The following is a 23,382-nucleotide window of genomic DNA, read 5'->3' on the forward strand; positions in this document are numbered from 1 at the left end:
CCTCGCTATCAGTCTATACGCCATGTTTCAAGGGGACATCTTCACAGCTCTGGCGTCATTGCTTCTTCAATGAAAGACAATCATGGAGCCTAGTCCAAGCAGCATGTCTTCTTGTTATGTTCGTAAATTTTGACACTGCAAAATGAAAGAAATCGTTGGCAAAGATCAAGCGTGCCCTTCCCCCTCCCCAAACCTGCCAGAAACGAGTAGCCAGGAAGATATAATAAATTGCGAGGATGATGACCACCTTGCAAGGAAGGCAACCGCCTCAGAAGATACACTCACTAGGAGTACCTCTCCCTCGCTCGAACAGCAATACAAAATTCCGATTCGTGAAAGGATTCCTTAGGATTTCATTGGGGAATCCAATTCTATGCCGATGCGCGGTTTCCTCAACGTATGTCGAAGGTGAATCCACTAGTTTGAATCAATCCTTCGTGTTTCCATGGCGTAGAAGTCGACTGGTGAATCAGATTCGTTGGATCACCTCAAGGCATCAGACGAATTGGCCCTCGAAATTCCCATCAGCTATGGTGAATCGACACCCCAATATGCTTCGCAGCCACAGGAACGTAGCCCCATCTACTCTTCACCTCGAGCTTTCACGCCCTTATCTCAGATGATCCCTATGAAGCATGGACTTTGCGATGTCGCTTGGGCCACAATCCTGGCTTAGATGTCCTGCCTCTCCCCTTGCACGGTAGCGACTAAGGTGGATCTTGCCGTATACCGAGTGCCGTAAACGGTGTTGTGGGTTATAAGCCTACACATGGTTTAGTTCATCGATGGTTGTATGGCCCCGTAGATCATGCAGGACCTATTACTCAAACTGTGGAAGACAATGCATTGATGTTGGGAGTGCTCGCTGGTTGGGACCGCATCGATAATAGAGCAAACGCCATCGCAAGAAAGATGGAAAAAAAGATAGACTATGTTTCTGAATTGAAGAGAGGCGTACAAGGCATGCAGATAGGAATTGTCAAGGAAGGGTTTACAGCGCCCATGATGGAGGTTGATGTGGTAGCGGTGACAAACGAAGCGACAAAGCTCCTGGAGCAGATGGGTGCAGTGGTGGAGAGCGTGTCGGTGCCTTTGTATAGTGCTGGCTGCAGTATTTGGGTTTGGTACGTGTTGGAAAGATCTGTGGAGAGTCTCTTCTATTCAGGCGAATCGATTGAGGTGTTGGGGGTGGACGAGAATGGAGAGTACAACCGGCTGTCCAGCACAACTAGCTCGGGAAGCACAAGCTCAAGCTAAGCATTAGCAAAACTTACAAGCTAGTTTTTGAAAAAAAAATCACGAGTTGTCCGTGTTAGGCGATGTTAAAAGTAGCTCCAAAAGAATTTGCATTTACAAAAGAAGATTTGGAAGCCTACCTTGATTGAATTTGGCAAAGCCTACGTTACAGAGCCTTCATGTACGAGACGGCTTTCGTTCGTCCGTTTTGCCTATATTTAAAGGTTTTGCCTTGGCTTTTTACGCAGCTTTCAAAGCTTTTGGGCTTTCACAATTTAAAAAATCTAAGGGTGTATATTGTGCCATGTGGAAGCACAGGATTTCAGAATTTGAAAAAACGTCCTAGTGCTGGCCAAGTAATTACTATAATATTTGGTACTATATGTCTCCAAGACCTTAGAACTCTACCGTTTTTCATCCAAAAGTAGTACTTTTTACATATACTATAAGCATTGGCATTGGCCAGGTGTGAGTCTGAAAGACACACTTGCAGTTGTGCAGGCTTCACAACCGAAATCCTAGGCGAGGGTCTGGTTTCGTGCTTTGGCAACGGATACCGTGTAAAAATCTACGTCATATTCAATGAATGTTGGTTACATAGCCTTTGAACGAATCATTGTGTCTTTTGATCACAACTGTTCGTTCCTTTTTACAATATAAGAATTATACGAATTGTTTAAGCATTAATTCCTATACCTAGCTCTCGTATGCCAGAGTGCAAATCATCTGATTAATTGCTGTACTCACGTTTGTATAAGCCGAAATTGTAATTGCAATCGCCCAGCTTGCAACACAAGCGACCCGGCATATAGATCTGCAAGCAATTCTTCATTCGACTAATTAGCTGCTAGTTCGCCCACTAAAAATGTAATGTACGGGCTAGCTAATTGTGCTGAAGAACATAGATACTAATGTATAATAAAAATTCGTTAGGGACACATACTTAGTCTTCAAAGTTCATTAGGGGCACCTATTTACGCTTCAAGCTTGAAAGGAGGGTGAAGAATGGCAGCTGTGCTTGAGCTTATTCGTTGAAGAACATAGATACTAATGTATAGTAATTAGCTTCTGCTGAAGAACACAAATACTAATATATAATTATTAGTCTTTTAGTTTGAAAGCAGGGTGAAGATAGTATATAATAATTAGCTTGTGCTCATGAAGAACACAGATACAATGTATAATAGTTAGTGTTTTAGCTTGAAAGCAGGGTGAAGAATTGCAGCTGCGTGAAAGTAATTAAGCTCTCTGGAGTGGTTTTGTGGAGGACGTTAGTGAGCTGAGACTTTGCTACGAGGTAATCTTGATTCTTGTTGCTGAAAGGACGAAATAGTGCGAGGTTTTTACGTGTGGTACGACGAGACTTCATCCACCAGATAATCGGAAACGTCGAGGTCCATGGCGGTCGACCTGAGTAGGAGGTCGTGATGATCAACTGTGACGGAGCTGAGCTGATCATCTAAAGAATCGAAGGACGACGTAGTGAAGGTGGAGCTGGACGTGGAGGTTGACGAATAGCCATACCCAGCTTGTGTCGAAGTGATCATCTGCATGCTCCTCGCTGTCGGAATTCTATCGTGACGAAGACGATGCTGATAATCCTTCTGGCTGAGATCGCCGCTGCCTCTCCTGCTCACTTTGCTTCCTCCAATCATCTCATGTACAGCACTGCTCAGATTGCCACCTCCTCCAATGTGCATCGTCGTAGCTTCCACCATCGCCGATCTCGACTGCAAGCTGCTGATCGGGCTTGGATTTCTTGACGCCACCTCGTCCAGAGAATTCGTCGAGCTCTCGATGCTTGCAGCTGGGCTGTGGTCTTGAAGAAGACCATCCATCCGCAGCTCGCTGCTTGCTCCCCTCGTCAGATTGCTTCCTTCACGCATTTGTCCAGTGGCCGTCTGACCGCCTTCAGCATTTTCGCCTTCGAACATCGTTGTGCTCAGATTGCTGGCTCCAGACACAGCCGTCGATCTTGGCTGCAGGCTGTAACAGCTAGGGCTATCTCGATTGGTTGAGGCGGCCTCGTTCGTTGAGGTTTCAAGAAGAAGACGATCGATATTCCTCAGCTCGCAGCTTCCTCTCCGGCTCAGAGTGCCACCAGCTCCCAACTTTGAAACGATCAGATTGGGAGCTCCCAACATGGTAGATCTAGGCTGCAAGCGCCCGTTGGGATTGCTTGATGCCATATGCAAGCTTCTCCGACGGGGTGGCAATATAACGTCTGCTGGCAATGGAGTTGCTGGTGATGGAGCTGCCCCTGGGATCAATGGCCTAGCCATAGCTGGAGGCTTGCCCGTCTTTCTGTGCCCTCCTAGTCCTGCAGTTCTTGCTCCTCCAATTCCTTCTCCTCCATCCTTGAACATACTCTTCCTGGTGAACGCAGCAGATAAATCGTCCACCGCATCTGCCCTCGTCTTCTGTTGCTCTTCCTCCTGTTGCTGCAGCTTCAACAATAGCCCAATATCCAATGAACCCATCCTGAACAACCCTTCTCCTCCTCCCCCTCCCAGTCCCCCTCCTCTCCTCAACCCGCCCAGCCCCCCAGAACCTGTGCCCTGCGCTTGCACTCCAGCGTTCTTTAGCCCTAAACCTCCCAACACTTGCGACCGATTCGCGGCCAGCCTTTGCTGCGTTGTAGATTTCATTAGTGGCGCAGGGGTTTCCCCTGGCGCCAAATCGGTATCTCTCCCAGGAACCGGAACCGGTCCGCCCCTGCTTATGGAAGCTCCGAGGATAAGGCCTTGGGTTGGCGTTGCCGCCAATGGATCGACAGACCGCTTCCTTGCAGACTCTATCTGCATGACTCCGCCAGGGGTTCCGTTGCCCGTGGCTTGGAATAAAGCAACGGGAGCCGCCTCCGGTGTCACTCCGCTTAATCTCTTCAAGTACAGTCTGTATTTCTGCGCATAGAGCATGCAGTTCGATGAGTTCTTTAAGCACAATGGGAAAGAACCTCTATAAGAATCAGAAATTCAGCCGCTTCCCCCAGCCTCCAGGGACTACAAACTGATATGTATGTACTATGAACTTTCAGGCAATAACACTCCACTTAATTAGTGTACCTGGAGATGACTTGCAACATGCTCTCTTGTAAGACCTGGTACATCCATTTTCTCCAAAATCTTTTTGGGCACAGCCTCTGCAAGATATATGTCATACAACAAGTGATTTGTAAAATGCTCGCGGATGTATCTACAGGCTGTAGGAGTAATTGGCGGAGCTTGATAACTTAGTTAAAAACTTACGGTCGATCCCTAGCTCGTTAACTACCATCACAAACTTTTGGTGCAAAGGTGCAGACCAATTGACCCTGGCTTTCTTCATGTTGTTTACATCTTCCACAGAGTCGTCCCAGGACTCAAGTTGCTCTTTCCTGTTCTTGGTGCTACCATCCTGAAATTCGACATCTTTTCCAACGTTATCCCAGTCTCCTTCCACGGGAGGATTTTTCCCCTTCTTCCGCACGACGTGTTGCCAAATGGTCTTCAATTCTTCACTTCTAATGGGCTTTATAAGGTAATCGCACGCTCCATGTGTGATGCCTTTCATAACTATGCTAGTCTCACCATTTGCAGACATCACTGCAAAGAGTTAACTGGAAATTACGCTATGTGCTTGTGAGTTTTCGATTGTAAGAAAAACGACGATAGGAAGAATCATATATTGTAGGCTTACTTATTACAGGTAAGTCCAGCTCCAGCCCAACCTTTTCCAACAATGTGAAACCATCCTCATCTGGCATGTAAACGTCACTCATGACTAGATCGTAGTCGTCCTTGTTTTCTCTTAGCAAATGTAAAGCAGAAGCGACTCGGTTGCACGTAGTAACTGCCGTTCACAACACCCAGCAGGACTCATAAGGCATTCGAAGGAGAAAAACTAAGGCTACAAGGCAAAGTCATCATGGCTGCAGCTTGAACTCCAGGCTTAACGAACCAATCAGCATTTCAAAATATTATACAACGTATGGAGGGAAACTAGAAGTGGGACGGGAGGACCTTTGTATTGGCAACGTCGAAGCATTCGTTCTAAGACCACCAAGCAAAGTGGGTCGTCGTCTACCACCAGAACATGCATCCCGGCAGGGCAAAAGTTGGATTCCATATTCAGACCAGCGTCTAGCGACTTGGAAGGGGTCCAATTTCGATGATGAAGACCGATGGAGAAGATGTGGAAGCAGTGTTTCTAGGTGAAGAGAAGGGAGATGCAAGGTAGAGCGTGGGAGGGAAGGCAAACGAGGCAGAGGCGAGCTAGCAACGGTTGAGTCGAGAGAAACGCCAAGGCAAGCACACGGGGAACATGATCGGGCAAGAAAGGAGATTACCTACTGAGGAGCAGGCAAGGTTCATGGGAGGAGACGATGCAGGTTCACAGGCTGTCGATGGCATATGTTAGCGAGCACTGATATGGCAAAGGTTCATGGGGTACAGATGGTGCCGTTCACAGGTTTCCCATTCAGACTGCTTTTGTCAATCTCTTGGGTCTATAGTGGAATGAGATAGGCTCCGACGTAGAAATCCGTTGGTCAAGCGGCGACGTGTGCGGCCATTTTGCAGCACTTGAAGTGACGGCATGTCATACATGGGTCGGAACATATGCTGAAAATGATCCTCGTAGCCCTGTCACTACTCAAAAATCAGATCTTAAGCAAAATCCTCCTTAGATGAGACAGTTGCACCTCCTTTTGAATAGGACTTCCCTTTGGTAATCCCCTCATTTTGAAGAGGACTTCCCTTCGGTAATCCCTCGCATGTTGGGGTTGTTGACTCTGCTTCCGGCAACTATGTAATCTTTTTCTTTTCTTCCATTTTAATATAATCGCAGCTTTTCGAGGGAAAAAAGAAATTAAGCCAGCTGTAGCTATAGACAAATGCAAAATCCCGGCCTCGCGGCTCCTAACGAGGAATTCGTAAAGATGGTGCAGTTCACAGGTTTCCCATTCTGCTACTAGAGGCGTTCCGAAAACGAAACTCGAAGGGGCGGAGAGGGTAGAAATCCGTTGGTCAAGCGGCGACGTGTGCCATTTTGCAGCGCTCGGAACAAATGCTGAAATGGTTGTATCAAGCGATCCTCTATGTAGCTATAGACAAATGCAAGATCCCGGCTTCGCGGCTCGTAACGAGGAATTCTTTGTAACGTTTGGTCTTATCGTTTAGTAGATTTGATATGCCTCGCGCAGTGTACACCGGCTTGTGTTTCTTGCTGCACCAAGATTAATGCTAGCATTGAGCGACCGCCATATCGCTGATCGAAAAGCATGGTACCGCAATGGTTCTACATGTACATTTGCTACAAACGAAGGCAGTCAATAAATGCTGAATTTGGCTGACGGAGATGTTGGTCGATTCGTCCTCATCCTCAGAGCATCGGGATTCCAAGTCTGGAGGGGGTGCATCGAGTACGATGCATGCAGAGCTAATAACAATGATTCGGATCGAATCAGAGAAGAAGCTGAGAATTAACAGCTTCCCCGCTCCAGCCATTGGCGGTGGGAGCCCTACGGGCAGAATGTTTTAGCATCCGAGCCCAGAGTCTTGGAAATGTGGGATTCCAGCCCAGCATTGGCAGTTGAAGCCGGGTTACATATGGGGATATAATGTATGGTGAAGCTATAGAGTGCTGGACTCAGCAGGTCCCTTCATCTCCAACAACCCGCGGAAGGTGCTGTAAGAATGACGTTTTAGAAATGCATGCCAAATCCAAAAACAGGACTGAGCACACTTGGCAGGATTTTGATTCAAAAAATTACGATTTATAATTCACTTTTTATCGATTTAAATCAATCGAAACATTTTAATCGATTTAAACTTTTTAAAACGTTCTTTACTACGTATCTTCTTATCTTATATCTTATCTTACTTATCTTACTATCTATTCAGGAGGGTGGGAGGCATAAGAGGTTGCCACGTGTCCATTGAGGGAGAGCCTAAAGCGCCACGTGTCATATGGCTGGAGTGTGGAGAAAGCCACGTGTCGTGTGGCTAGGCGCTTCAATTTGAAATGCTGCTGGAGATTGGGCGGGAAGGCATGGCGTTGCCCGAGGAAATAAATGGCGGATTTTTTTGAAAAAACCCTCTCTCCCTACCTCTATGTTCTCTCTCTTCCAACTTGCATCTACACTCCTTCTCCTCTCTCTCTCTCTCTCTCTCTCTCTCTCTCTCTCCCTCTCTCTCAAAATTAATCTCCTCTGAAAATTAAGGCACATGATCTCCCACCAACTTACACATGATTGCTAGGTAACTTCCCAACATGATAGGATCTAGAGACTTGCAAAGAATTCAAAGATAATTATCAGAGGGTATTGTCAAGACAACCAAAGCATGTACCACATGGCTTTACATTCAAGTTCCAACCTTATGTTATAGCTTAGGTCACCCAACAAAAAAGAATGCTTCATTAGTTGCCACTGGCAACATCTCTTTACAAATTAGGCCATGAATTACCAAGTGTAAGGATAAATTTTGACTGAGAAAAGGAAGAAGAAGAAGCAAGAAGGTTTAGATATCACTATGGTTTCCTTGTCAAGAATGCTTCTCACCATCAGCTTGCAAAATGCATCAATGTTTTCCATCATCTACTTCAAATTCTTCCCCTAGTTTATCGTGACTACCAAGTGGTCAGTAATATACTACTTGCTCTCTCATGAAACCTGTTGTTCAAGATTTCATCAGCCCTTGTCGTACAAAAACAACCTTCACCATTGCCAGTGATTGAGCCTTCCCCTGCTCCCTACCCAAGCTTTGCCTCAGAAAAGAGAATCTCTAGTGCCACATCTTGAAATGCCTCTAAACCTCCATCACTGAGATGAGTTGAGTGATGAATAGAGTTGCCATGCCTATCGCACACTACTCCAAAAAATTGGTGAAATGTCTATTACAATCCCCACATTTCTGCTTTATCTATAGCTCAAATCATATTGTAGGGTGATTGAAAGAATAGACTGGGCAGCCCATCAAAAAAGGATGCTCCAAGAGTGTCATTGGCAGCATCTAAACTATAAAGGGTAAGGAGAAATTTTGACTAAGCAAAGGAAAAAGAAAAGGCAAGAAGGTTTAGAGATCACCATGGTTTCCTTGTTGGGACTACATCTCACCATCAACTTGCAAAATGCATTAGTGTTTTTAAATTCTTAGTTTATCGTCACTACCAAGTGCTCAATAATACACTCCTTGCACTCTCATGAAACATGGTATTTAGGACTTTATCACCCCTTGTAGTACAGGAACAACCTCCACCATTGCCATCGATTGAGCCTTTCCCTGCTCCCTACCCAAGCTTGCCTTAGAAGAGAAAATCTCTAGTGCCACATCTTGAAATGCCCTTTGAACCTCCATCACTGAGATAAGGTGAGGGATGAATAAAGTTGCCATGCCTAGTGCACACAACTTTAAAAAAGTGGTGAAATAGCTCTTACAATCTCCACATTTATGCATGAGTTGTAGCTCAGATCATTTTGTAGGGTGACTGGGAGAAAGGCAAGATAATTTGACTTTGTCAACATCTCTTTGGCTAGGACATGGGTGGAGTTGAGCTGATGATTGTATTTTTCCTTGGAGAAGGGATGATTGTCATTTCCTTTTTTATAGCTGCTCCGCCATCTTAGCACAAAGTTGATGTCCCCCAGTCCTTCCGCTTAACACTAGTTGAATACTTCTTTGGCGATTTGCAGTGCTTGATAGTCATTTGAAACCTCTCAAGGCTTGCACCACCTAATTAAGCTCAAAGAGAGACCATTTTTGGCTGAGATTGAGGCCACAAATCTGGTAGTGAACGAAGACGGTAGCAAGACACACACACAAAATAGAACCTCTGTGTGTGTGTGTTTTCACCCCAAAAAAGAGAGAGTGTGTGTGTATGTGTCTTCTCTCTCTCTCTCTCTCTCTCTCTCTCTCTCTCTCTCTCTCTCTCCCTCCCTCTCCCTCTCCCTCATGTGTGTGTGTGTGTGGGTCCCTCCCTCCCTCCCTCCCTCCCTCCCTCCCTCCCACCCTCCCTCTCTCTCTCTCTCTCTCTCTCTACTTCTATTTATACATACATATATTTATCTTACATATTTATATGGATAGATATCTATGATATGATATTTCAAGAATATATATATACATATTTATTTAATTAATACTTTTTAATGTAGTATATTGTATATAATATAATATATAATATATTTAATATACTCTCTCTCTCTATCTCTCTCCCCCCCTCTCTCTCCCCCTCTCTCTCTCCCTCTCTCTCTCTTTGTCCACCCACTTCTTACTTTCTCACTCCTCCTCCTCTCTATGCTCTCTCTCTATCTGTCACTTTATTCTCCGTCTCTCTCTCTCTCTCTCTCTCTCTCTTTCTCTCTCTCTCTCTCTCTCTCTCTCTCTCTCTCTCTATATATATATATATATATATATATATTTAATATCGTGTGTGTGTGTGTGTGTGTGCGCGCATGCGCTTAAGTGTCCCCCCGCCCCCCGTCTCTCTCTCTCTCTCTCTCCTTATATTTATACATACATGTATTTATACTTATATATTTATATGGATAGATATCTATGATATGCTATTTTAAGATATATACATACATACATACATACATATATATATATAAACAAACAAATAGATTTATTTATTCTTTTATTTCCTATTTAATTTTGTATATTATAAGAATATAAATATAAATAAATAAATATTATCTCTATGTGTGTGTATAAATAAAATAATGTAGTGTATTGTATACAATATAATATATAATATATTTAATGTATTCTCTCTCTCTCTCTCTCTCTCTCTCTCTCTCTCTCTCTCTCTCCCTCTCTCTCTCTCTCTACTTATATTTATACATACATGTAATTATACTTATATATTTATATGGATAAGTATCTATGATATGATATTTTAAGATACATACATACATACATACATACATATATATATATATGTTTGTGTATATATAAAATAATGTAGTGTATTGTATACAATATAATAATATATAATATGTTTAATGTATTCTCTCTCTCTCTCTCTCTCTCTCTCTCTCTCTCCTCAAGTGGATGCGTTGCAAAGTTAGAGACACAAGATACGCGCCATGTGTACCGGTTGCCAAAGGGATTTCTCCCATCTGACCTTGTGGATTACCCCACCACTTGGCAATGGTGTGTATTTGAATTTTTGTCTCTGCAATCACGGGTAGTGAGGCTCCCAGCCGCGGTCATGCCATGCAGGTTTGTGTGCGGCCACGTGGCCGATTGCTGCTATAGTAGCTCGCCATGACGTGCCCCATCTGGCCTCTGATTGACCATGTGCATTGCCTCGCCACGTGGCGACCGCATGCATCTCCCAACCGCCTCCGCACTATTCTGGTTTGCATGCGACCACGTGGCCGATTGCCACTACAGTAGCTTGCTACTGCCATCGCATGTTGCTGCCACATCAGCTTGGTAGAGGCTGCCACATCAACTTGCTACTGCTATGGAGCTAATAGTGCCCGCGCCAGCCAGTGGTGAGGATGGTAGTGCATTTACTCCACTCTCCCTGCACACAAACTGCAGTCCGTAGCACACCATGTGGCATGGAGTCCTACTGCTCTATCGTATGGCACTGCGTGACACCATTTCGACTGGCATTCCATCTGCGCTTGGCCCAACCATGTAGATTGTGTGATTCTATAACGTGTCAGTCCCTCCACATTGCTTCGACTTATGCTTCACAACGTTGTGTCGCCACATGTAATTTTTGTGTGTGTGGGTCTACGCCTCTACCCTCTGTGGTGCCACGTGTCCAATCCATGCCTCTGCATCTCCGCCAACCTTCTCCAACATTTACTCCTCACTTCCTCGAGCTTTTGGGCTCCATTGAGAGCAAGACACTTGTTTTACTATCTCTATCCCATTGTTGCGTTGTCTGGCACATTGTCTCCCAAGACATGCGAGCTCGCCATGTGGCACCTTCGTGAATCTATCTCAATGCAACAGTCTGTCTCCTCCTCAACCTCGTGCCACGTGGCATTTTTGCACTCTCTTCTCTCCCTCCCTAAGCCTCCCTGTCTCCCCAAACCTCCCATGAACCTCCCTCCTTCTTGCTCAAGCCTCCAAAAATGCATCCATGTGCCAGGTCTAGTATTAGCCGCCTTAAGGAATATAAGGGATGGCTGCTTTGTTGTAATGCCTTCGAGGGAAAAACCAAACACACCTCGGGTGGGTATTGACTCAAGCAACTAAATAATGATTTACTCCTTGGAAACGTTTCTTAATTTTAGACTTCCTTAGGGCACAATGGGTTCTATTTAATCAACCAATTGTTAGTTTTCCCCCTAGGTATATGCAGATTCCAACAATCCAACCTCTAGTTTTAAAGAAACCCACAATTTCTTTCGATCTTTTGAGTATTGTATTTCCTTATATTTTCTAATAATAAGAGGGTCATGCCCAACAAATTTATATTCCTCTTGTGTACTACGGCTATAAAACAATGTGTTTGATGCACATGCATTTGTGTACGTGCATGCACATGTGTGCATGTGTGTGCCTATACATGCTTGCCAAATTGTCTAAAGACTTTTTGGTTTCTTAAAAATAGTAACAAGGTGAACGATGTTCAAGTGGCCTACCATGCAACAAGGAAAAAGCGGGGAGAGAGTGAGAGCGAGAACGAGAACGAGAGAGAGATGCAAGAGAGAGAGAGAGAGAGAGAGAGAGAGAGAGAGAGAGAGAGAGAGAGAGAGAGAGAGAGAGAGAGAGAGAGAGAGAGAGAGAGAGAGAGAGCTTGCCTTGAAATAGAAAGAAAGATAAAGATGGAGGAAAAGGTGGAAATCACATGCCACCTATTTGTCCTAACAAGCCAAAAACAAAACAAAATAGAAATGGAATTTCGCTTCTCCAAAAAGGGTTGCCTTCACTTAGGCCTACCTGTGGCAGGCCAAAAATGTCATAGGTCACTTTTATGTCCTATTAACTTAGTCACTTCATAGAATTATTCAAAAGCATTAATAAGGTATTTCAGACTTTTGATTATTTGCCATGATAGCTTATATTATGAAAAAACTTGGAATTATTATGGATTGGAACTTGCAGCCATTACTTTGAGTTCTACCTAAATTTTTAAGGTCAATCTAACACCGAAATTTCAAGTTGTTTTCTCAGATTTAGATGAAATGGCCATACTTCTTAATTATAATGAGTTTTTTTAGAGTTTATAAGTCCTAGAGTCTAAGGATAACTAAAACACATATGTTTAGATTGCTTTGGAGCTAGATAATCATACTTAATATTATAATATATGGCCTCAAATGTACTTTTAGTGAATCCTGATAGGCAGGAAAATTTTGATCTTTTGCAAATTCTTTGATATTTCTAACAAGTTTCAAACTCAACCATACTTTGTATATGTCTTCAATAGGATATTATGGAGTAGCATGAGTTTTTAGGAGACCTAATATCATGTAGAACACCAAATTCAAACCGTATTTTGATTGTTCATTATGGTGTAATTCAAGCTAAATTCAAGATACAAGGGTTAAAGGATATTATAAGAACCTTCAGACATTTAAATTATACTTATAGAGTGCATTTAATCATGAATGAGTGATACTGCATAACACTTATACACGAGATAATTCAAAACTATAAAAGTGAGATTTAATTTGAAACTTATTTTGGTAGTTGAGATTTGGAGCACTTAATCTTTTTAGTTTTAGCCTTTATTGTGATTCAATGACTTTCCCTTATTATATAATATTGTTATAGTTAAGATATGACACTTTGTGGTGGCTATTATGTGTAGTATATAAGATGCTTATTTATGCAATGTAAGAGGTGCTACACACAATTGAAGATGTAGGCCCTTACGGTGTAAAATGTTGTAAAGTATGCTAGGAATGGCCAAAATTGCTTTAGAAGTGTGCCTTGATATTTTGAAGGCATGGTGATGACTACAATGAAGTTTGATACAAAATGGTAAGGTTGACAAATGCACTAATAGTTATGAGCAACAATGGATTAAAATGGTTGCAATGGATTAAAATGATGTGAATAACATGACATATGAAACCATTATTCAAAGTGGGTCCTGACTTTGAATGCTAATGATCAAGATATGGGTTTATAAATTGGGATACATTTCAAGCATGAAGAAGCAAATTGATTTGGGCAAAAATTTTGCATCTTTGATCGGAAGGTGGTCATGACATAGGTACTTTTTTTTTGTTTTTACATGTTAGGACCATCGATGGCACAAAGCGATGGAAGGATTTTGCAAGCCATAAGAGTTGACCTAATGAGTGGTGTCACCAAATTGTTTGAAAAGGAAAAGGCTACCATATGAGCTGCGTGAATGCTAATGCAAGCTAGGTTAGCGTCAATGGGGAGAGGAAAGGAAAGAATGCAAGATCTAGGTGGAGGAAAGTGGAAAAACATGGGAGAGGAGAAGATAGAGAGAAGCCCCATCGATCTGAGCTCACACGACAAGGAGCTATAGGCATTGCATGCTTGTGAGAGATGTAAGGTGGCCGGTGTCCTTGTGCGACAGGTAATGGAATCTAGGCTTCACTGTTACATCCGATTTCCTCATGAGTGCCACAACTAGGATATGTACTCTTAAGGGTATGATTAAGTGAGTGATCCAAAAGAAATGTGAGGTCATTTGTTCAACATAGGGTCCTTGTAAGCATGAAATGTATTAATTTCGAAGTAACAATTATCTTACCATAGTCCCTGTAGTGGACCCAGTGGTAAAATGACCCCAAGGATGAAAATTAAAATGACGTCTTAATTACCATCCTTAACAAATGAAGTCCACCTAGGGGATGGTGCCAACATCCGTTATTATCTAATTCCCCCTACTATATTTCTTGTGTGTGTGTGTAAGTCATGGGGGTCCCCGTCTGGGGCCCAAAGTCGGACCTGCATGCACCTGGGCCTCTTAGGGGCTATTTTTTTGTTTTTTTTTTACTGGGGGATGCATCCCAAAATTTCCCAAACTCTTGGAGTTGTGGTATTTGTTCCTCATGTCAAAGAAAGTGGTTGTACACAATGGAGACACAATAAAAATTATTGGGACCAACTCTTTTGGACTGAGTCATGCATTGATCACAACATTGTTCTTACTTTGAATGTACTCAATAGTGTTGCCATATTACTAGAATGACTGGTTCTAGCAGATCGGGAGCTTTGTTCTGGAATCAACCAGTCTTCCAGTCTGCTTTGTTCTTGCCATGTCAGTGATGGTGGGGCTATGGAAAATGTGATGGTAGGAAGGAATGTACTAGTATGAAACACCTATTTCATTAATTTTGGACTTTTTGTGTTGTTTTTGGACGAAGCCCAAAAATCCTTCCCAAATGAAAACTTTACTTTGTGAAAATATCCTTCCCAAATCAAAATTTTACTTTCTGAAAATATTCTTCCCAAATCAAAAGTTCACTTTGTGGCACTATCATATTCACATAAAAATATTGTTTTTTCAATCTATACTTTTGCACCAACATGCAGAATTTGAAATAATCCTATATTAGAAATTCTAGCTATATCTAAGTTATTTGTTAATTTAATTATTTTTAATATTTTTCCTTGACGTTTTTCCTTGACGTGATAAATTTATAAATCCATGAAAGGAGACTTAAATATTTCATGAAAATAACATTGTCATGGACAATATGCACAAAATTTTTAAAACTTTTAATAAATAGAAAAAAGACATGATGCCATAAGACCCAAGTTTTGTATTGAACCAAAGAGGTATAATAGCAATTATAGCTATTATTATATGATTACATTGAGAGACGTTGCTCTCAGCTAGAGTCTTTATATCCAAAATGATATAGATTGAACATATGTTTACAATTTAAATTATTGCTCTTAAAGAGCCTCAATTCATGCCATCTGCATAATTTGACTCCCCATTGTCTTATTGCTCAATGTCATGACAGTCCCTTGCCAGGTGCCATCTACATAATTTGACTCCCACTTGTCTTGCCAAGCCTTGCCCCTTGGGTGCATTGACTCCCCATTGTCTTATTGCTCAATGCGATAGTCCCTTGCCAGGTGCCATCTGCATTAACTCCCTATTGTCTTGCCAAGCCTTGACCCTTGGGTGACATCTAGTGCAAAATATAGGTGCCATCTGCATTAACTCCCACAAGTTATCTTGCCAAGCCTTGCCCCTTGGGTGCATTGACTCCCCATTGTCTTATTGCTCAATGTGATAGTCCCTTGCCAGGTGCCATCTGCATTAACTCCCTATTGTCTTGGCAAGCCTTGACCCTTGGGTGACATCCAATGCATATTTTGACTCTCATTTGACATAGGAGGTGATGACTCTGATTATAATTGTCTTGGATTGGCTTCTTGCCTAGTACCCAAATAAAATCCTTCAATGGACTTCAATACAAAGCTTTAATCATGGACATTCTTCATTTGCGCTGTCTCCTTCTACTTCCTCCATGGCGAGCATCCTTAAAAATTCGTGTATATGCAAAATAGTTTGCTGTGGTATTTTTATTTTTCCTTCTACCTCATATCCCATGCGCTTCTTTGATTTCTTTGCCCTTGAATGCCAAGACACTATGATTGTCTCCGTCGAAACTTGAGAGACCGCTTCATCATTTGGGACCCACTCCTTCATTATACAATTAGTATACAATGTGTTGTTATCCATATTCTCCTTCCTACCCTTTGGCTCATACCATACCGCTGTAAATGTTGTAGCTCTCCCTTGGTCATCTCTTTGCACATCAACTACTTTTGCAACCCAAAACTTCACATTCTCATATTCATCATCCGATGGCCGAACCACAACAAAACAATCGACCTCTATATCTACTTGTGGCATAAACTCTCTCTTATTCGGTCCACAATATGGACATGGGAGTAATGATACAAATTGATTTTCAAATACTGGAGCTGGGCGCAAATCGTTATGAACATTTGGCCAAAACATATTGCATTCTTCCTTGACATCCTTTGAGCCTCGCATTCTCTCAAGGTCCTTTATTAAATTTCGTGTCTTGTTAATTACAGTGGTGGTGTGTTCTCTCCAAGTAGGCTTCGAATCAGGATATCTCCGAAGCATTTCCTCTTTGTATGTAATAAATGCTTTTAATCCTTCTATTTCATAGTTAGACCTCTCATTGAATTCTTGTATAGGAGCCCATGTTGGATACCTTTCCTTGCTGGAAATTGAAGTTAAGAGACTGTAAGGTTCTTCAGGTTCCCATTTTGTATCATGAGAATATTGTTGCCATTGCATTACAGGTTTTTCATCTTAAAAAAAAAAACGAAAGTAGTGTGGATTGGTATGACCTATCAATGCATCACCACCCGTTTGTATGAAAGGTAGAATGAAGCTCTTCCAATCATACATTCTTTCGAGCCTCTCACATACTGTACTTTCCTTACGACCACCAACTTGCCTGCCACATCTTCTTACCAAGTCATCTATTGTCTCCACATCCTTGCATTTAAGCTCCCTTGAGACTGTGCTAAAAACCTGATCGATATCCTCATGTGTATGCCCAACATACAAAAAATCCACATTCGACCTCATTGAAGATTCGATGAGCAACTAGCATGGAGCAGAATGCAAACATGAGTACATTCTTATTTTCTCGCCAGTAATTATCAGCTTGTGTTCTCAAAGTCGGTGGTAGGCGACCTTTTTCTGCATGTACATTGCGAATTGCCTTCATAATAGATGCTACAACTTGATTGCTATCATGTAGATGCAAGGAATCAATCCATATATCTGCAAAGAACTTAATTCCATGCACTAATACTCCACATAGATGTGTCTTTAGAAAGTGCTTTCCTTGTAATTTAGGTGGAGTGGCAACAAAACGAGGCAATGTTGTTGTATTCTGATCCATGCCATCTACAATAAGGCACATGTAGTCATCGGGATGCGAAATAGCTTGCTCCTTCCAAAATGCATATTTTTGTCAGGAATGTCGAATAAGTTCATGATGAGATTTTTGGTTTTTTTTGTATAATTCCCTTTGATTTGGACATGTTGCACTCTTAATCGCTCGCTTTAAATCATCATAGACATTGCACTTTGACATTTTTTGCCTCCTTAGGATTTTAACATATCCAAAGTTCTTCTTCCAAAGAGTATACAAAGTATGAGAAGAAGCTATGGCATCCCCTCTTTGCCTTTGCTTTTCTACAATAGAGTCAAATACTTCGAGCTTTGTCAAGCCCATTGGAAGGTGCATTTCAGTGATCGCATCACCGTTAGGGAGTTTGGTAGATATATGGGGTTGAGGTAAAGCATTTTCATGTATGAAGTCTTGCAAAATTGCTGCTGCCCTAACAGTTGAGATTCTTGATTTGGACCTTCCTCTATTACCGTGAATGCTAAATTTGTTGCCGCCCTTTGCCTTGCTGACTAAATCCCAATATGTACCATGGGATAATCCAGTAATATTGCGATATGCCTTATTGCAAATCCTTTTTCCATTTACGAGAGGTTTTACCTTTTGTCTTGAACTTAGCCTTTTATTGCCATTCTGAAGAAAGCAAGAGAGACTTGTGAGAAGGTATTCATTTCTTTTGCTTCCTCTTCTTTGCCACACGTGTCCTCTACATTCCCTGATGTCTGCAAGATCAATGAAGCGCATACATCTTCGCTTGCAACATAGATATCCCAATGCATTTAACATGTTCTCCTCCTCCATTACTCTCTTCCTCTTTAGTTGCTTTTGTGGATCTACTTGGATTCGCTTTCTCTTCATGCATATGTATGACCGTTTTCGTTCCTCGTGCATGTTGTTATCTATATTTATGCACTTCTTCTCCTCACATTTGTTTGTAACCAAGCATCCATGATTGGTCGTTGCATCCTTGTCCATATCACAATCAAAGTTAAATATTGAATAATCCTCTATTGATCTCATCCTTGTTTTTAACATACTCTTAGGACCATTCAATGAATTCAATATTCTACGAGAGTATTGAGAACCTTGAAACTCTTCCACTTCTGAGAGAACATCACTCATTGGGACATCTTGCATGGCTTTCACAAATCCACAAGCTTGATTGACACCAGGTTTGTTAATATGCATGAACTCATCCACACTTGACAAGACATCGCTATTGAAACCTTTGCCCTTCTCACTGTGCAAGAATTCATCCACCCCAGATAAGGCTTCGCTTCTAAAATCATTTTGTTTCTCGGAACCAATGAACTCATGAGGAACTCATCCACTCCAGATAAGATGTCACTTCTATAATTGAGTATATTGAAATCATCCACATTTGAAGTGATAGAGCCTGGCACATGGGCACGCTTTTTAGGTCCTTTGATATTGTAGTATACCTTGTCTTTATCATTGAAAACCACGTGCCTCTTTCTCATGTTTAAAAATTACATGCTCCATCTCATATTCTTGCCTACCTCATAGTAGGGATCACATAAGGATGTTATGTTATCAACCATACCATCATTAGTGACTTTTAGAATCCTCATCTGTGCAAATGACCATTGCTCCACTTGTTCAAATTCCAATACTTCACCTTCTGCTACAGTCTTATTTGCAAATGATCTCATTTGTAAAATGTCCCCTATAGTAAAATCCAAGGTGGTGCACTTTGTATTCTTGATAATGTCTGTTGCATAAGTCTCATCTTTGTCCCATGCTATAAATGATTTGCTGGATGTATTGTAGGGCATAACATCTCCAAGTGTTTCCATATCTCCACATTTATACTTTAGCTCAACATGTGCGCTAAGAATCTTTGATACAGTAACTGCCACCTTATCTTCGCCAAGTCTTCGAAAGTGGCAAACTGAATTGGGATCACTATCATGGATTGTAGCAAATGCAACTACTTCTCTTTTGCTACATAAAATCACATCCATCCCTGGAACAAAATCTATAGCCATCTCCTTTGTAAGAGTCCTTCGCAAGCAAGCTACAGTAGCAACAATTACATAAATATTAGTCTCTTTTTAATAATCTACTCATTTATTATAATTTTTAATCTCTTTTTAATTAGTACTTAATGTATTGGTGGGAGAAGTTATCCGATCAAGTACTCATCAGATGGACATGCCAAATTATCCTTTGCATGGTCGATCGAGCATTAAATACTATTTTTGCTCTAGTGTCATGCACATCCGTAAAAAAACACGAGCCTATTAGGTATGTTATCCAATCAAGCACTTATGGGATGGGTGTGCCACTTTTCATGTAAGTTAATTCCACCTAGTTGAAGGTGTGTGCAAAGTATTGTGCCCATCGGATATGCTTTGCATTGTCGATCAAGCATAAAACACCGTTTTTGCCTTAGTGTCATGCACAACCATGAAAAAGCACAGTCCTAAGTGTGTTAATCAAACAAGTACTTATTGGATGGGGGCTCCACTTTTCACGCAAGTCCGTTTCAACTAGGTTGAGATGCGTGCAAAGTATTGTCACCATCGGATATGCTCTGCATGGTCGATTACGCATTATATAATGTTCTTCCCATAGTGATATGCACATCTACAAAAAAACACGCCCTTAGGTATGCTATCTAACCAAGTACTACTTATCGGATGGGTGTGCCTCTTTGACAAAATTTCAATACCACCTAGGTTAAGGCGTAGGAAAAGTACTACTCCCATCGGATATGCTTTGCATGGTCGATCGAGCATTAAATACTATTTTTGCTCTAGTGTCATGCACATCCGTAAAAAAAACACGCTGCTAGGTGTGTTATCCGATCAAGTACTTATGCGATGGGAATGCCACTTTGCATGTAAGTCAATTCCACCTGGTTAAAGGTTTGTGTAAAGTATTGTGCCCATCGGATATGCTTTGCATTGTGGATCAAGCATAAAACACCGTTTTTGCCTTAGTGTCATGCACAACCATGAAAAAACACGGTCCTAGGTGTGTTATTCAAACAAGTACTTATCGGATGGGGGCTCCACTTTGCACGCAAGTCCGTTTCAACTACGTTGAGGTGCGTGCAAAGTATTGTCACCATCGGATATGCTTTTCATGGTCGATCATGCCTTATACACCATTTTTTCTCTAGTGATATGCACATCCGCAAAAAAACACGCCCTTAGGTGTGTTATCTCACCAAGTACTTATCGGATGGGTGTGCCTCTTTGAGAACATTTCAATACCACCTAGGTTGAGGCATACAAAAAGTGTTGTGCCCATCGGATATCCTTTGCATGATCGATCGAGCAATAAATACTATTTTTTGCTCTAGTGTCATGCACATCCGTAAAAAAACACGCTGCTAGGTATGTTATCCGATTAAGCACTTATGGGATGGGAGTGCCACTTTACAAGTAAGTTAATTACACCTAGTTGAAGGTGTGTGCAAAGTATTGTGCCCATCAGATATGCTTTGCATTGTCGATCAAGCATAAAATACCGTTTTTGCCTTAGTTTCATGCACAACCATGAAAAAACACAGTCCTAAGTGTTAATCAAACAAGTACTTATCGGATGGGGGCTCCAGTTTGCACGCAAGTCCGTTTAAACTAGGTTGAGATGCATGCAAAGTATTGTCACCATCGGATATGCTCTGCATGGTCAATTACACATTATACAACGTTTTTCCTGTAGTGATATGCACATCCGCAAAAAAACATGCCCTTAGGTATGTTATCTGACCAAGTACTTATTGGATGGGTGTGCCTCTTTGAGAACATTTCAATACCACCTAGGTTAAGGTATAGGAAAATTATTGTGCCCATCGGATATGCTTTGCATGGTCGATCGAGCATTAAATACAATTTTTACCTTAGTGTCATGCACATTCGTAAAAAAACACGCTGCTAGGTGTGTTATCCGATCAAGTAATTATGCGATGGGAATTCCGCTTTTCATGTAAGTCAATTCCACCTAGTTGAAGGTGTGTGCAAAGTATTGTGCCCATCGGATATGCTTTGCATTGTCGATCAAGCATAAAACACCATTTTTGCCTTTGTGTCATGCACAACCATATAAAAACACGGCCGTAGGTGTGTTATTCAAATAAGTACTTATCGGATGGGGGCTCCACTTTGCATGCAAGTCCAATTCAACTATGTTGAGGTGCGTGCAAAGTATTGTCACCATCGGATATGCTTTGCATGGTCGATCACGTATTATACACTATTTTTTCCCTAGTGATATGGACATCCGTAAAAAAACACGCCATTAGGTGTGTTATCTGACCAAGTACCTATCGGATGGCTGTGCCTCATTGAGAACACTTAAATACCACCTAGGTTGAGGTCTAAGAAAAGTTTTTTGCCCATCGGATATCCTTTGCATGGTCGATCGAGCATTAAATACTATTTTTGCTCTAGTGTCATGCACATCCGTAAAAAAACACGCTGCTAGGTATGTTATCCGATCAAGCACTTATGTGATGGGCGTGCCACTTTGCATGTAAGTCAATTCAACATAGTTTAAGGTGTGTGCAAAGTATTGTGCCCATCGGATATGCTTTGCATTGTCGATCAAGCATAAAACACCGTTTTTGCCTTAGTGTCATGCACAACCATGAAAAAACACGGTCCTAGGTGTGTTATTCAAAGAAGTACTTATCGGATGGGGGCTCCACTTTGCACGCAAGTCTTTTTCAGCTATCTTAAGGTGTGTGCAAAGTATTGTCACCATCGGATATGATTTGCATGGTCGATCACACATTATACACCGTTTTTTCCCTAGTGGTATGCACATCCGCAAAAGAACACGCCCTTAGGTGTGTTATCTGACCAAGTACTTATCAGATGGGTGTGCCTCTTTGAGAACATTTCAATACCACCTAGGGAAGTATTGTGCCCATTATATATCCTTTGCATGGTCGATCGAGCATTAAATACTATTTTTGCTCTAGTGTCATGCACATCCGTAAAAAAAACATGCTGCTAGGTATGTTATCCAATCAAGCGTATTTGGGATAGGTATGCCACTTTGCATGTAATTCAATTCCACCTAGTTGAATGTGTGTGCAAAGTATTGTGCCCATCGGATATGCTTTGGATTGTCGATCAAGCAAAAAACACCGTTTTTGTCTTAGTGTCATGCACAACCATGAAAAAACACAGTCCTAAGTGTGTTAATCAAACAGTACTTATCAGATGGGGGCTCCAGTTTGCACACAAGTACATTTCAACTAGCTTGAGATGGGTGGAAAGTATTGTCACCATCGGATATGCTCTGCATGGTCGATTACGCATTATACAACGTTTTTCTCATAGTGATATGCACATCCACAAGAAAACATGCCCTTAGGTATGTTATCTGACCAAGTACTTATTGGATGGGTGTGCCTCTTTGAGAACATTTCAATACCACCTAGGTTGAGGTATAGGAAAAGTATTGTGCCCATCGGATATGCTTTGCATGGTCGATCGAGCATTAAATACCATTTTTGCCTTAGTGTCATGCACATCCGTAAAAAAACACGCTGCTAGGTGTGTTATCCGATCAAGCACTTATGCGATGGGAATGTCACTTTGCATGTAAGTCGATTCCACCTAGTTGAAGGTGTGTGCAAAGTATTGTGCCCATCGGATATGCTTTGCATTGTCAATCAAGCATAAAACACCGTTTTTGTCTTAGTGTCATGCACAACCATATAAAAACACGGTCCTAGGTGTGTTATTCAAACTAGTACTTATCGAATGGGGGCTCCACTTTGCACGCAAGTCCATTTCAACTACGTTGAGGAGCGTGCAAAGTATTGTCACCATCGCATATGCTTTGCAGCATGGTTGATCACGCATTATACACCATTTTTTCCCTAGTGATATGCACATTCGCAAAAAAACACGCCCTTAGGTGTGTTATCTGACCAAGTACTTATCGGATGGGTGTGCCTCTTTGAGAACATTTCAATACCACCTAGGTTAAGGCATAAAAAAAGTTTTGTGCCCATCGGATATCCTTTGCATGGTCGATCGAGCATTAAATACTATTTTTGCTCTAGTGTCATGCACATCCGTAAAAAAACACGCTGCTAGGTATGTTATCCGATCAAGCACTTATGGTATGGGCGTGCCACTTTGCATGTAAGTCAATTCCACCTAGTTGAAGGTGTGTGAAAAGTATTGTGCCCATCGGATATCCTTTGCATTGTCGATGAAGCATAAAACACCGTTTTTGCCTTAGTGTCATGCACAACCATGGAAAAACACGGTCCTAGGTGTGTTATTCAAACAAGTACTTATCGGATG

General features: G+C 41.8%; 1 protein-coding gene across 1 annotated transcript; it reads right to left on the reverse strand.

Annotated features, from left to right (window-relative positions):
* Nucleotides 1-2,579: 2,579 nt before the first annotated feature.
* LOC147904489 (uncharacterized) lies at nt 2,580-5,343 on the reverse strand. Its single transcript, XM_087391551.1, has 5 exons — nt 5,238-5,343; nt 4,915-5,067; nt 4,485-4,820; nt 4,302-4,378; nt 2,580-4,139 (listed from the first exon to the last, which is right to left on the reverse strand). Exons 1-5 carry the CDS (start codon nt 5,341-5,343, stop codon nt 2,580-2,582), a joined length of 2,232 nt encoding a protein of 743 aa, XP_087247677.1.
* Between the last annotated feature and the right edge of the window lie 18,039 nt (nt 5,344-23,382).

This window comes from Dipteris shenzhenensis, chromosome 2, assembly GCF_047967505.1.
Source record: "Dipteris shenzhenensis isolate YYH24624 ecotype China chromosome 2, Dip_SZ_1.0, whole genome shotgun sequence".
Taxonomy (NCBI): Eukaryota; Viridiplantae; Streptophyta; class Polypodiopsida; order Gleicheniales; family Dipteridaceae; genus Dipteris; species Dipteris shenzhenensis.